The 14,597-nt window shown below is 38.6% G+C and overlaps 1 protein-coding gene across 1 annotated transcript in view; it reads right to left on the bottom strand.

Moving 5' to 3' along the window:
* Positions 1-14,597, bottom strand: part of TSPAN5 (tetraspanin 5) — a 77,733-nt gene that overhangs the window by 16,774 nt on the left and 46,362 nt on the right. The window contains exon 2 of the mRNA XM_021550333.3: positions 2,049-2,099. Within this exon, the coding sequence (XP_021406008.2) occupies positions 2,049-2,099 (51 nt within the window). The remainder of the gene's footprint in view (positions 1-2,048; positions 2,100-14,597) is intronic.

The raw sequence follows: 14,597 nt of genomic DNA, 5'->3' as shown, positions 1-14,597 counted from the left end.
GCCCTGGGCTTCACCTCCTTGGCTTGCATCTTCAACTCCTCATCAGCAGTAAGAAAATTCTGTCTGGGATCTAACTGATCTGCCCCCCACTAAATAATAGAGGGCCCATGAACACCTGGAATTTGATCTTGCTGACAGCAGCTTTTGGCCGCTGCCTGTCCTCTAAAGAGCTGAGTGAAACAAAAGACTCAAATTGGTTTGATACAAGTCAATTTTTTCATAGTTCTTCTACCAAACTCAAATTTATGTGTGCTCAAGAACTCTGCAGTTCAGCTACACCTATACAGCATTTTGATTGTTACAGCCATGAACTGAAACACTGCATACCAAGCATTTCAGAATAAAACAGTTAAAGAAGCTAGGGAAACATGATCATTTTTCAAGAAAAAACCCATGTTTCAAACCAACAAACAGTATTGTATTTTACTTTACTTGTTAATTTAGAAAAAAAAAACCATGTAAAAAACCTAATACATATGGAGCCTGAGTCAATGCATATTAAACTGTGGTGGCTTTATTTGCTTGTCTTAAAACAACATGGCATTTTCTCTCACTTTCAGAATCTGATTAAAAATGGTTTAAGATGACTTGATAACAGATATCCAAATCTCACATAAAAACAAGAGCTTTTACTTCTGGCTATTAGCAGTTATGAATTGAATGTATTTTCCCTAGGAAAATATGTAAACCCTAACAAACCAGACACCTTCTAGCTGTTAAGACTGGCACAGTTTAGACTTCAAACACTATAGTTGTTTTCCCTTTACCTGCTCACTCACCCTAAAAAGGAATCATTTGTGCTACCTACTGTAATGATACAAAAATGTTCAAATCTCTTATGTAAAGCCACCCTCTAGAACTTAGACATAGGTACAAGCTCTGAGAGTATGTTGAGTATTTTACATCTTTGCTGAATAAAATACATCTTTGCACTACCTGAGATATCCAGCATCAGCATATGGCATGTAAATATACATGCACATTTATATAGGTGTGCAGTAATTAATATCCCATTACTGTTTGTAATGATCTCCTTCCAAGGCACACACACAAAGCAATTAGAATACAAGTTAACAACTCAAAATCTGTCCTGAATTTTTTAGAGGCAGAACTCCAGAACTTCCAAATCTGATATTTGTTTTGTTGCAAGCACTAGTTATTATGCCTTAAATGAAGATTAATTATAACTTACTCAGTGTTTTCCATTAAAAGAAGAAAGACTTATTAGGTAACTGAATAACACAGCATTGTTAACAGTTTTATTATTTTTAATCTTTTAAACAAAGAATAAAAGGAAATCCAGGCTTTAATTTCAGCTGTTGTCTTTTAGCAAGCCAAACTCTTCATCCAGTAACCCAAGATATAGTGACTAGTTTTGTAAATTATGCCTTGACATTTTAACTTCTTCCCAACTTCTGCAGCAAGCAAACTGAAAATTAGGCTCTGGTTCAGAAAGGTTTTCTCTTTCCCTGTCCACTCACCCCCCACACACAAGTACTTCCCGTTTCAAAGCTGATTTTAGAGTCTTGCAACAAAGGGTGTTCTAGTGGCAAGTTTCATTTGCACATGAGAAAACAACAGTTATTCTGCCTCAGGTTTGCATTAGTTTTCAGGGCCAATCTTGATTTTCAGTTTTTTGAGTTTTTTTAAGAGAACAGCAATTAACATGCTGTGTTAAGGCAAAGGCTAGTTGGGTATTTTTCAGGAAGCTGCCTTCTAAGACATCTAGGCTCTCATTCCATTCCTGGGGACACACTGACCATAGTGATCCAACAGAGTGTTTGTTATCTGAGCTGCAGTCAATGTGCAAGGATTGAAATTATTAGTTTATGGACAAGTGTCAGCCACCATTTCTTGCCAAGGTATTCTTGGAAAGATTGCAACCATGTTCCTGTAAGTGATCCAAGCTAAGGTTTTTATCTGACAGAGAGGCTTGATTTTGTTCCCGTAGAAACTGTGTGTGAACAAAAAATATTACTGTTTCAATATTTCATCAGAAAAATAGAGATAAAGAGGAAAAACAAAGTTTGGTGCTATATTCAACTTACCTTTTCATTCCATGCCCACAATCCAATCCCAAGAAATGCTATGCCAAGGAACTAAAGGAAAATGAAAAAAAAAAAAAGAGCAGGAATTAGAAATTTGTGTGGGTTTTTGTCTCTTTTTTTTTTTTTTTTTTAAAGATATATATTGACTCATCCTCTATTGGATAATAATTTTATCAGGACTGAGGGGCGCTCAGTGAGAGTTTTACAATATGTATCCGGTTTATTTTACAATTCAACTACTTTCAGTTGAAGAATTTAAAACTTGCACAACTCAGGGATGTCCCACACAGGAACAGTAGGTGCAATAAGTGTCACTTTATCAGTGCTGAGCAAGCAAAGTTCTTTTCAAGTTTGTAGGACTCAAAGCAAACTCCACAGTCAAACAACACTTTTGTTTGCCATTTTACTATTGCATCACCACTGCCTGCACAAAGCAATTACCCTCTCAGAACTCTAACAGTGAGAAAGTGATTTTAAAAACTCTAAATACACATTTATTATCAGTTTTAGCAATGCTGTCCACATAAAATAACCCATAATTTCTGAGGGGGAAAAATAATAACACTGGTCTGAAAGACTAAGAATTTTTTAAAGCCCTGCAGCTAATATTTGATAACTTTTCTGATACTGACTGTTTCACAAGGGAAGTTCAATTTCCTTTCTCATCCAAGGGATTCAACAGCTCCAAACTCAAGAGATAGTGTTTCCTCCATGATGAGAAAGGGAACACCATCTTTGATTTTGTTACATCTGTGTTCTCCATTCCACTGAATAATTTAAAATGCATAATTTCCCTCCAAATCTACAGGGATTTCGTACAAAAACTACACTAATTATCAGTGAAAAAAGCTAAACAGGCAGAATAAGCACTCCGTCTCCCAACATCATTACTGTAAATTTGGCACAATTCAGTATCAATCAAGTAAAATGTTTAAAAAACTTTTAGTAGATGTCTGAGCACATCCTTACATGTCCATCTGTCCAACTTGCATATTGTATTTTAAAACTGCCAACTAAAACGAAAACTATTTTCACTGTAGTTTCAGGGCATGCAATAGGATGTTGCTCAAACATAAAACTGATTTTCTTTGTCATTCCTCCACGCTGCAGTGTACAGACTTATTTTGGCACATAAATACCCTTTCTCTTAAGATCTGTGTAAACAGTGAAGAATCTTAATGATTTCTCTTTTGCAAACAGAAGTGTTTTTCTGTTGAAAAGTGGGAGGAGGCAGGAATACCAATTTTAAAATCTTTCCCAGAAGCGATTTCAACAGTTTCAAACAAAGACTCCTTCCTTAAATGCACTTTTTTTGAAGGGGCAATTTTAGCTCTCTATGACAAGGATATCTGTAACTCTTTCTCAAGCGGAATACACTCACTACAATGCCCTGAAGTTCCCAAACACCCCTTGCATTTCTGTAACTTTCTCCTCCAAGTGTGCTGCTCCAGCTACCCAAAGGACTATGCATACCGGGAACGAAATTTTTCCTTTTTGACTTGAAGAGCCATTATTGTAAATTTGAACAATACTAGAAGTTAACATTCTTCAAAGGAAACTGTTGCAGGCTTGGCTGCATTTTAACAAAAGATAAATGTAATTTTTTCTTAGATGGAAAGCAGGACTGCTGGTCAAGAAAGTCTTATTTCAATAGCCTTAATTATTTATAAAGTACAAGATGTAAATTTGAGGAAGTCAGTACAGCCTCTTCTAATATGCCACAAAAAAGCTAAAAAAAGGTCATCTTACCTGTATCAAAACTCTTCTTTTAATGATTATAAAGCTTGCCAAAAGATTGTGTGTAATCTTCCTGACTGCAGTGATTATTTGAAACTTGAGATAAAGCTGTTCAAGTTTCCATATCTTTCTCAGACAAATGCAACTTTTTCCTTTGCAGTAACAGGCTCCTTTCCTTCTTTCTTACACAGCCAAAGGCACCACAGCTAAAAGAATGGGGCTGGGGAGGGTGGGGGGAAGTTATATATTATAAAAATCCATAAGCTACATTTGGAAGTGGCAAATTGTTATTTGTAAAGGGACACAAAACATTATGTTTTGTGAACAGATTAATATGGTTTTGAACAGAACAAGCATGGAAAACTAGAATGGAAGTATTTGATCAGTGCAACTTTACATTCATACATATCAGCTGCAGGTCTGACCCAGCTTCACTGACTTTATATAAATTTAATCCAGCCAGGTGTCCTGATCCTTCACCAGAACTTGAGACCTAAGGATAAGATTACCTCATGGGTTGCAAAAGGTGACTTACAGTAAACTACAAAGGTCTCAAGCCAGGCTGATCTCATCCCTGTTTACAGACTGGGCAATCAGACCACACTGTGTTAAACTGAAGCACCAAAAAGACAAGGTGGTCTAGCTTCTGTCAAGAAAATCAGAAAATTCATTCCTCAGAGCTTTTAAAGGGATAAGAGAATTACATGCTGCTCTGTTCTTTCCATATCCTAATCCAGAAATGCATTTTTGAGCAGATAAAGAACAATGAGCAAGATCCATTAGCAGAAAAAAGATTCAGAATGGAATCATGAACTCTATCATGGGATGCTGTGGAAATCAAAAGCTTAATGGCATTCAGAAAAAAAAAAAAGGTAATTAACAGATACCCCATAGCTATTGAAATGTGATACTGATGCAGCTTCTGGCTCAGAAAGTTTTTACACTGACACTCACTGGGAGACTGAAATCAGGAAAAGATTGCTGCCTGCATGTTTTGTTGGTTAAATGCCTCCTGCTGTGAAGAAAGTTTACTTGCTCTACTTAAGCCAAAATACAGAGGTAGGCAGATCACTCACCTAAGCCCCTGCATTCATGCCCTAGGAAAGGCTCACCTTGGCACAAACACAGCCTGCTCTGGGGATAAAGCACACAGGAATGCTCTCCATAACCCCCACTGGCAGAAAACAGATGTTCATGAGAAGCCTTACACCTCTCACCATGATTAACTTCAGATTTTCTTGACAATTATGAAAGAAACTTCTGCATAGCCTAAAATTATTTGGAAGTAATTCCAATGAGCAATAAAAAGGTGGAAGTTTACCTCATTATCAACAAATCATTTTACAGGGAAAAAGCCTCAATTCTCCACAGACATCTAATAAGACCATCTGGCCTAACTATAAATGGTCACTGCTGCAGAGCATTTCAAATCTTGATTTCCTTTTTTATACATTCATTTTCAGGGGAATATTAAAACATTTCTCTGGAGCATTAGCCTTACAAGAAACACTTGCATAGCAGTATTTTCCCAGCCCTAAGTTTTCTAATCACAAACAAAACTCAAATGTTTTCATATTTCTTTTCTATAAAGATTTAATGTATTTAAAAGTAGAAGGTGTAGCAGTACTTGCACTGTAAGTATGGTTGTGAAACTTACATGCCTTTTTCCAAAGTGAATTGACCAGCATTTCAAGCTGGTTTTTCAAGCATATTTTATTCTCAGTCTTGCCTGCCTGGAGGAATTTTATTCTTTTTTTTTTGTAAGGATGCAGTATCACACAACACAGCACTGTATTTAAAGGCTATTGGGGCACACAGTAACAAAAAGACCAGAACACCTTTGAGAGGCACTTAACCGTAGAGTGACCAGCCATTACTAAATATAGGGAATTTTTCATCTCAGCTGACGTCCTTAAATAGCTTGGCACCAGTTTTCAACTAAATGGACGACAGCAGAAGGCCAAGCAGTAAGAGGTAGGTTAATGTGCCACATGCATAAACCAGTGTACATTCAAGTGTGGTTGCATTAAACACTTGTGAGAGTTAGAAGTCTTGTGCAGGCACTTCATTTCACCTTCCTTGTGACAACACAAACATACCTGCCAAAGCTGCCAGGGTTCAGAAACAGAGCTTTCTGGCTAGAGTTTTTCTGGTTTTCTGGGGTGGGGTGGCCGGGGGGAGGTGTTTAAGTCCTGTATCTTGGCAGTGTGAAAGACTCCCATTTGCCCTTCCCTTTGAGGTGCCAGAAGAACTTTGTGCATGGTATTAGCACAGAGACTACCAGGATTCCTATGGGCACTTCGGTGCTCCTGTATGCTGTAGGTTATTCACTGAGCAAGACTTCCTGCTGTGATTCAAGCAGCACAGCACAGAGCACAAGGTACAGTATTTTACCAACAGCACAGCGGTGATCAGGACAACATGAAGTATAGCATTTCACATCCTGAAATACAGTCAGGAAAACACATGACTCCTGAGCTTTGCACATATATAAAACAGTGCTGACAAGTTCCTAATTGAACTCCAAAACCCCAAATGGACAATTTTTCCCAAAGAACTTCCTCTGAAGCAGTCTGTGCTCAGACTCACTCAAAATTATTTCAGCTGCAATACTCACTACTTCTTTAAAGTACTTTATGCTAAATAAGTTCTTTTGCTTTTTACGCCAGGGCAAAAAATGAGCTTAATGTATGTGTCAGTTTTTTTCTGTGTCAAAAAAGTATTTAGTTGTTGGTTTTGTCCACTTGTTTGCTTTTAAGTAGCTCTGACAGAGAAAGAGCACCAAAGTAGAAATCAAAGTTTCACATAGTTTTCATCTCTCCTTCATGCCACTGATGTGCACTCTGCTTAAAATATGTCACTTAGGGTTCTCGCAAGCAGAACAGATAGAACATCCTCTCAACTCTACAGCTTTCACCTGGACCAGTATCACATGGAAGGGAAGTACCAGAAGTCTGCTCTTATTTCTTTTTCAATATGCCCCCATTTCAATGACTTTTCCACTCTCAACATAAATTGTTAAAGCATTTCATTTTCACATGGCTAAAGAAGCGTGATGGTGAAAGAAGAGGCAAACTGCTCAAAGCACACCTATACATTCACACATCTATGCTCATGCTTACAAAGAATGCTGTCTTCTAAAGCCCATTTCTTGTTTGCCTTGAGATTAGAAACAAGAAAACTCCATGTACCACAGTCAGTGAATGAAGGTGCTGATGAAGGTGCTGCGTAGGTGACTAATTACCATTTTAGTTCATGGCGACATTCAGACATGGAATACAAGATGTCAAACCTATTTCCATTTTATGTGCAGTCTCTAAAGAACATTATACTATATTTCACAGATAACTGTCTTGGTAAAATCTTCTCCTTCCCGACACAAAACCCACACGTGTGGAATTTAAAAAAACAAAAGATTTCCCAGTTTCCACACATTTTTCTCAGCTAAATCAGAGACTTGACTGATTTTTATAGAACTATCCAAAGGAGAAAAACAAACCTGAGAACACAATGAGAAAAGCTGCCTGCTCCATCTTGCAAGGATCCTTTGCACAATGTTTTCTAATGAAAAATTTAGGTGCACATGACCACAATTTTCAGAGCAAGACACTATGGCTGTTAATGCATGTTTTGTTTTCACCAGTATGGGGTTTTCCATGTTGTCTGACAAGAAAGCAAAATATATATACTCCCCCGCCACTGCAGATCCAATTGCCATCAGTTTCTTACTGTCATTTCCAGCTCCTGAATTGTAAAAGCAAGACATCTGCTTTCTGTTACTGTTGCTCTACGTATTAATTTACTGCTTTCTGGTAGTGCAATTGAATGCACTGCCAATCAGATTGGAGCAAGAGTCCCTTAAGACTAAAGTCCCTCTCCTCTTGTCCATAGAACTTGATATTCTGTAAAACACATAAAGGAGGATGAATTATGCCCTATTTCCCCTGTTCCAACTTTCGAACAACTCCTCTCAAGCCTAGACAAAATAAATTTAAATCTTTTCAAATGCACACTGAGACTCTTCAAACTCAGGTCCTGATGCCTGAAGAAAATACTTTATTTGGAGCAGATCTATTTTAAAGAATAAATAAACTTTAACATACCCATCTCTTTGTAAAATTCTTCAATAAAAGCTTTTGGGAGTTTAACATTTTCATTTCTGTGAGATCTAGCTCATTTCCTAAAACTAGTATGTCCTGGTTTGTAAGATAAGCTTGTATTCTATTTGCCATCTGTTGGAGGTTGGGCAGGTTTGTTATCTCCTCCAAGAACAATGGTTTGCTCTGAAGAGGTAATGGTTTGTTAATGGGCCATTGACTGACTCACTGCAGGCCTGGTAAAATAACACCATCCCATTGTGAGATGCTCCACCCAGAGGGGGAAGCCAAGCACTCTTTTATTGTATAAAGGGGTACCTTTTGGGAGACAGAGCAGCTCTCTCTTTGCGGGATTTTCCCAGAGAAGCGGCTCCTTCGGCGGGATTCCCAGAGAAGCGGCCGGAGCGCGGTGAGGCGACGGCAGCGGAGCTCGGAGGCGGCCCCGGCGCAGAGTAAGACCGGCCCCACTGCCACCAGATCTTCAGAGGAAAACTATACCCTTCTAAAGATCACCACTGCAGCTGCAATTCATCAGCCACTGCAAGAGGAGCAGCTGTCATTTCAACCAGACTGGTACCAACACCCCGAATCCTCAGGTTGTGGACTTTATCACTAGTTTTGTTTGTACCGATTGCATTTCCCTTTTTTTAAATTGTTATCTAGTTTTCTCCTAGTAAAGAATTGTTACTCCCATTCCCATATCTTTGCCTGAGAGCCTTTTAATTTAAAAATCCTAGTAATTCGGAGGGAGGGGGCTTACCTTCTCCATTGCACAGGAGGCTTTTGCCCTCCTTCACAGACTCCTGTCTTGTCAAACCAAGACACCGTATCTTTTTCCCCCCATGTAAAAATCAAAGACCATTAAGGTAAATACCCCACCACTACCACACAGAAGCATTCAAAAAGCCTAGAGTTGAAGTAACAAGACATCTCCATTCACAGTCACTGTGGTACACGCATCTCCCATCCCTTCTCTCCTTTCTGCTCTCTACTGCAATTTGTTTCATCACACTCTCTTCTCTTTGGGCTCTCCTTGAGCCCAAAAGACTTTGGAAAGGTGTGTACAGCAGAACTTCTCAATCTTTCTACAAAGATCTCTTCCCTGCCTTCACTTATGAACTACACTAAGTGCTACATGTCCTTCTGTTTTTCCTATTCTTGTTCTCATCAACACCATCCCATCTCTAGCTCAGTCCTCACCACTGCAACATCCACGACTGAAGTAATTTTCTATTTGCAAAACCTTCCAAAAATTATGTAAGTGGTGCTTAAATAAACAGTATGGGCTTAAAATATAAACACACACAGTAGAAAAGTGCAAAATAAAATAAGAAAATTGGGAAAAAACCCTAAACCTGAATTTGACCTCCTCTATCATTACACTCATCATTTATCTTAGGCAGGTTGACAATGCAAAGTCTTCTTATTCTGACATACAAGTCAGGTATGAGAAGAGGTCTAAGGGCAAAGAAAGCATGTTTTGCTTCAAGCCAGGGGAAGGAAAAAGGTCTGGAAGGAGAACTGCAAATGGGTCATTTTCCAGGTTTGTTTTGCTGCCCGGGGTTAGCAGCTTCCAGCCCCTGAGGGCAGGTAGGCCTCTTCCGTCTGTCTTCTTCCTGCTGCTGCGCCAACTTCATTCATCCCAAACCCCTTGACCCGAGCTTCAGACTATGTAGGTGCATTCCTACCATGAGTCTTCATATTCTTTTTCTGAAGCCACCGTTCCAATAAAATTTTGAAAAATAACACCACACACAAAAAATCAGAGAATACATTCAGTCTCATTAGGAAACTGATACACAAGTTCTCACTTATTTCAGTCGTAAGCAGTAAAGTTGTAACATCTACTTCAGGCATTTGATACAGCAAACAGAAACAATCTGAGCTAGTCCTTTTCCCTAGTAACAAATGGGCAATTACATTGCCTGCCCAATTGAGTGAACAGCTGAGAACATCAAGAGTGCAGAGCCAGGAAACACAAACTGGTTGACTTGTCAACACAGCAGGATACTCTTGAATACTCAGCATTTCCTTTTGGGAAAGCAGTCTCAGCTCCTAGCTGCACTTGTAGGCTGCAGAGAGGGAGTCCCAAAATCTTCTATCCCAGCTACACAAGCTGCCACATCCCAGGTTGTTTCATAGGAGATTGTTTCTCAGACATTACATAGGAGATTTAAATGTCAGAGATTTGTTCTCTTCGCTTTACAGAAAAGCAAACACGTGTGGAGGATGAGGGAGGAATGAGAAGACTGAAGCAGTCTGGACAGAGAGGCAAGTGAACACCAGCAGCTTTACAGAAAAACCTATGGCAAACAATTTAACTTTCCTCTCTTTCTACTTAAAAAAAAAAAAAAAAAAAAAAAAAAAAAAAAAAAAAAAAAAAACCAACACAAAAAACCAACCAGCACAGAAAAGAGTGAGAAAAGAGTGAGCATCAAGCAAACAGTGCACACACCCCCAAAACACAAACACACAGAGAACTTTTCCTAGCAACTTTCTCAATAGCTTTACTGCCTCTTCCCTCCACCAAACACTCATTCCTGGCTCTCTTCTTAGAGTCCCTCACAATAAGATGTTCAAAATCATTTAGAAACTGGTTCCACATATATCAAGAAATCATAGCTTGAAAAGGTAGGAAGTGAGTCAATGCAATTTAATAACATGCCAAAAACTAAGTTCATGTGTCCAAAATCCCGGGCCTGCTTGTAGAGTTTACCACACTTCTCATCTGACTCAGAATTAGAAATTCTCTTTGAATTTGAATAATGGCAAATGCCCAAATGTATGGCATATGTTAATACAGGAAATAAATCAACTTACACCAAGTGTGGGGTGATGCAAGAGAGAAGGAGACACTAGAAGGGCTGTGGTAGGTTTATCAAGAGTTGATAGCCTACCAACACTTCACTTTACAAAGGTGCACTGAGATGTACAGAGGCCAGCAGTACTTTGTCAACATAAACAAAAGCAGAACCTAAAAAGCCACACCCATGCACAACTTCATTTTTCAGAGATGTAGTGGGAAAAAAGGAAATCCAAATGCTAAATAGGCAGGTATCTCAATTACTTTCTAATACCCATTATTGCTATCAGCAGTCTGGATGCACAAGACACATATTGCATAAATACTGACCAAAATTCTTCATAGCTTTGCACTTGGTAGCCATTGCAAGAGAGGGAAATGTCTCAAATGGAGGAGTATTTTTAGCCAATATCAAAATTTCCTGTGTGTTACACTAACTGCCCAGAACTAAAAAATTCAGGTTATGTATTAGAAATGGCTCTATGAACCTCTGAGTGCAGCTTACAGAAACACTAGATGTCTGCTGACCAGAGCTTTGAAAAATTCTTTTCCAGAACATAATTCAGGTCTGCCTTTTGTCTTGCAGTGTGTTACTTCTAACTAATTCTCAAGGTTATTGGATATAGATTAAATAAGACTATTCACCAAATTAAGCTATACTTTTAATTATGTTGACATTAATCCATGCTTTAGTATCTATATTTATACTATATCTTTCTGATTTTTCCAGCAAAAGTAGAATATTCAGGGATTGACATCAATTTGTCCTTTCTGCAATAGCACACTTCACAAGGGCAAAGTAAACAAAACTGTGATTTGAATTTCTTTTCAAACACAAGCAACATGGAACAAACAACTGACAGCAACAAATGGTCACAGTGCTGTTTACCTGAGGGGTTTGTTCCTAGGCAAAAGTTCCACAGTTTGGCAGTCGAAAAAAAGAAAAAAAAAAAAAAGGTAGCTATAAATCAGCTGTTTGTCTAAATGGAACAGACTGCCGACCCTTTGTCTGGTTTGCAGATAGCACCAAAAGCACCTCTATTATTTGTCATTCTCGAACAAGGTGTTGGGGGCTTGACTAAACATGCAGACAAAATCCTCTTCACTTCTTTTAAGATGCCCCTGTTTAACAGCCTGGGGTGGCTTTGCTGCTGACACTTTTGCTGGACTCCTGCTGAGGATACAAATACAACACTCTCATTGCTATTTAATTTGAGGGTTAAACATGCTTTAAGAATAAATGCATTGAAAAAACAGAACTACACTGGAAGATATCCAGTTCACTATGACAGAGCCTACTCTTCTCATATAATTTGAGCTTAGCCAACAGTATGAGCACTATCACCTACATCATATAAAATGCTCATTTGCTTGCAAGTGAAAACTTTTATTCCCAATTTTATTGTCACTTTGAACTACATTATTTTCATAACTACAGTTCCTGATGAATCCCCCAGCTTACTTACTGTTTGCACAAACCTCCTCTGCTTCACACAAACACTAATAGCTGATTCCTCCACTAATACCTAGCAGTAAAACAAGGACTAGAAAACATCTTTAAAGGATCTGGAAATGTAATTGTAGTACATGCAGATGGCTCCCTAAGAGACAAGCTATAAAAAGTAAGTGACTAAGACCCTTGTGCTGCAAAGCTGTGCTCTTGCAGTCAGTCTTTGCCTATCACTTTTTCAAAACAACACCCAACAAAAAAATCCCCAAAATCTGTGCACAAAGGACTGGATTTGGTTTGACTTCATGCACTCACCCATCACTTCAACTTAGTCCCGCAATTGCTACTCCTCATAGGAAAAGTTTCTTTCTCTCTTTCTGCTCAGCCCCAGAAGGGTTTCAAGGCACAAGTATATGAGCAACACAAACCAGCCATTTAATTATAGAAACATGAATACTAGGTAAGTTTCTGTGCCCAGCTGGATACTGTTTAAAAAGTGAATTTAAAAAGGCATTTTCTTTTTTACTATAGAGTGCCAGCAGTAAGACTCATTTAAAAACTTCAGCTGTTCCCTATGGAACAATCACCCTGCACAAGATCTCAAAAGGGACATCTTCAATGCACACTCTCAACTCCAGCCTTCCAGGCTAAACCCACTACACTCAGCTTGATCAGTTGGAAGATAACATTATTTTCCAGAGTACTGCCTTTAAGAATCCCACTGCATCTTATTGGAATAGTGATGCTTTGAGCACATTACACAATAGCACTGTTAGGGCAAACAGACCTCTGTCACCCTGAGGGGCTCAGAAAGCCTCCTGACCACCCCGGATACAAGACTCCTCAGCACCAATAAAACAGTCAAGGATAGAAAGAGATCAAGGAACATATGTTCTGATAAACCTGTGATAGAAATCAGGGCAAAAGCACCAGCCAGGACATTTTCTCAACTTTGCTTAAAAGCCTTCATAGTACATCTCGACACTACAGATAATTCTATATATTAGCTAACAGGTAATTCTAATGATGCCTTTATATAGCAAAGAAGGTGTCTCTCAGCTGCTAACTGGGGAAAGTTAATTCCTGCTAAAACCACCAATGTCAAGAGGGTACCCTGGTAGAGGAAGGGTAAAAACTTGAGTGTAAAGGAGAACATGCACAGCATTCAAACTGCTAACCCAATCCTGACAACTCTCTGCCTCACTGCAACTTCAATCCATGCTATAAGAGAAAAGAAACATTTTGCAACACAAAAGTGAAAGAACAACATTACATAGAAAAAAAACTAATTTGGTTTTTCCCTAATCTGAAAAATAATGCTTAAATTTTACCCAAAGTTAATAGTGTCAGAATTTCATTTTTCAGCCACTAACTGACAAACACAAGCAACAGGAAAGAATCCAACGTGAAAGCCATGTTTTTACAGAGAAGCATTTGGAAAGGAAACTGCTCTTAAGATAGCTTCTCCTGGTTTTCAGCCTTGCTTTTGTTTAAGAGCAAGTATATTTGGAAGCTGATTCTAAATTTAAGAAGTAAATGCAAACAGAACCAAATAAAGTTTAACTGAGCATGAAAAAGCAATATCAAACACATTTTTCCTGTTTTTCAATAATTCCATTTACTGATCCTCTTTGAAGCAACTGAAACTATTTGTATATTAACAAACATGCCTAAGAAAGTCCAGAATGCTCTGCCTGCCTTCTCTTCCATTTCAAAACACTCCAGCCTAGAAAATTTTCCCATTAACCTGTGCTGTTGTTCATCACTACAAGGACACTAGAAACCTTTCAAAGCATGAATTGTTTTCCTTTAACTGTATGTGCATGCTTTCCGATATTTCTTTATTTGAGCTGAAACATAGGAAACAGAAAGAGACCTTTAACTCTGGTCCTTCCCTGTTGCACAAACACTGCAATTAACCCTTGCACTGGGCTACCCAGAGACAGGGTAAGAGAAGAACTCTTGAATAACACACAGCTGTAGCATCTGTAACCACGACTGTGAAGCTATCAGCAAGAATCCTTTCCAGCTACTCATGTCCTTTCCATCACATAGTGAAGAAAGGTGACCACAAACAAATTGGAACAGCAGGAGGGCAGAACATATGGGACATACAGATGGAATGAAATCTAGCAATCTAAACACAGTGTCATATACTTACAGACTAAGAAAATAACTGCTATAAGGTGAAAATTTATTCACTGGAAACACAACAGAAGAGAGTCTTGAAATTACATGCATCAATCTGTGAGCTAGCAAGTTGATGGGATACAGAAAGAGAAAATACTTGACATTTAATAAAACATTCTCAGAAAGAATGTAACTGATTTCTAAAGGTTTCCCTCACTTCCACTATCTCTGTCAAAATGTAAAATGACTAGCACCACCAGTACAGCTGTAGCCTGCTAAATGTGGGCTCTTCTTTCGAGATCACACTGCCACTGGCAGTGCCCAGCTGCAGA

Source organism: Lonchura striata, chromosome 4, assembly GCF_046129695.1.
Source record: "Lonchura striata isolate bLonStr1 chromosome 4, bLonStr1.mat, whole genome shotgun sequence".
NCBI classification, from domain to species: Eukaryota; Metazoa; Chordata; class Aves; order Passeriformes; family Estrildidae; genus Lonchura; species Lonchura striata.
This window is presented reverse-complemented; position numbering and strand designations above follow the sequence as displayed.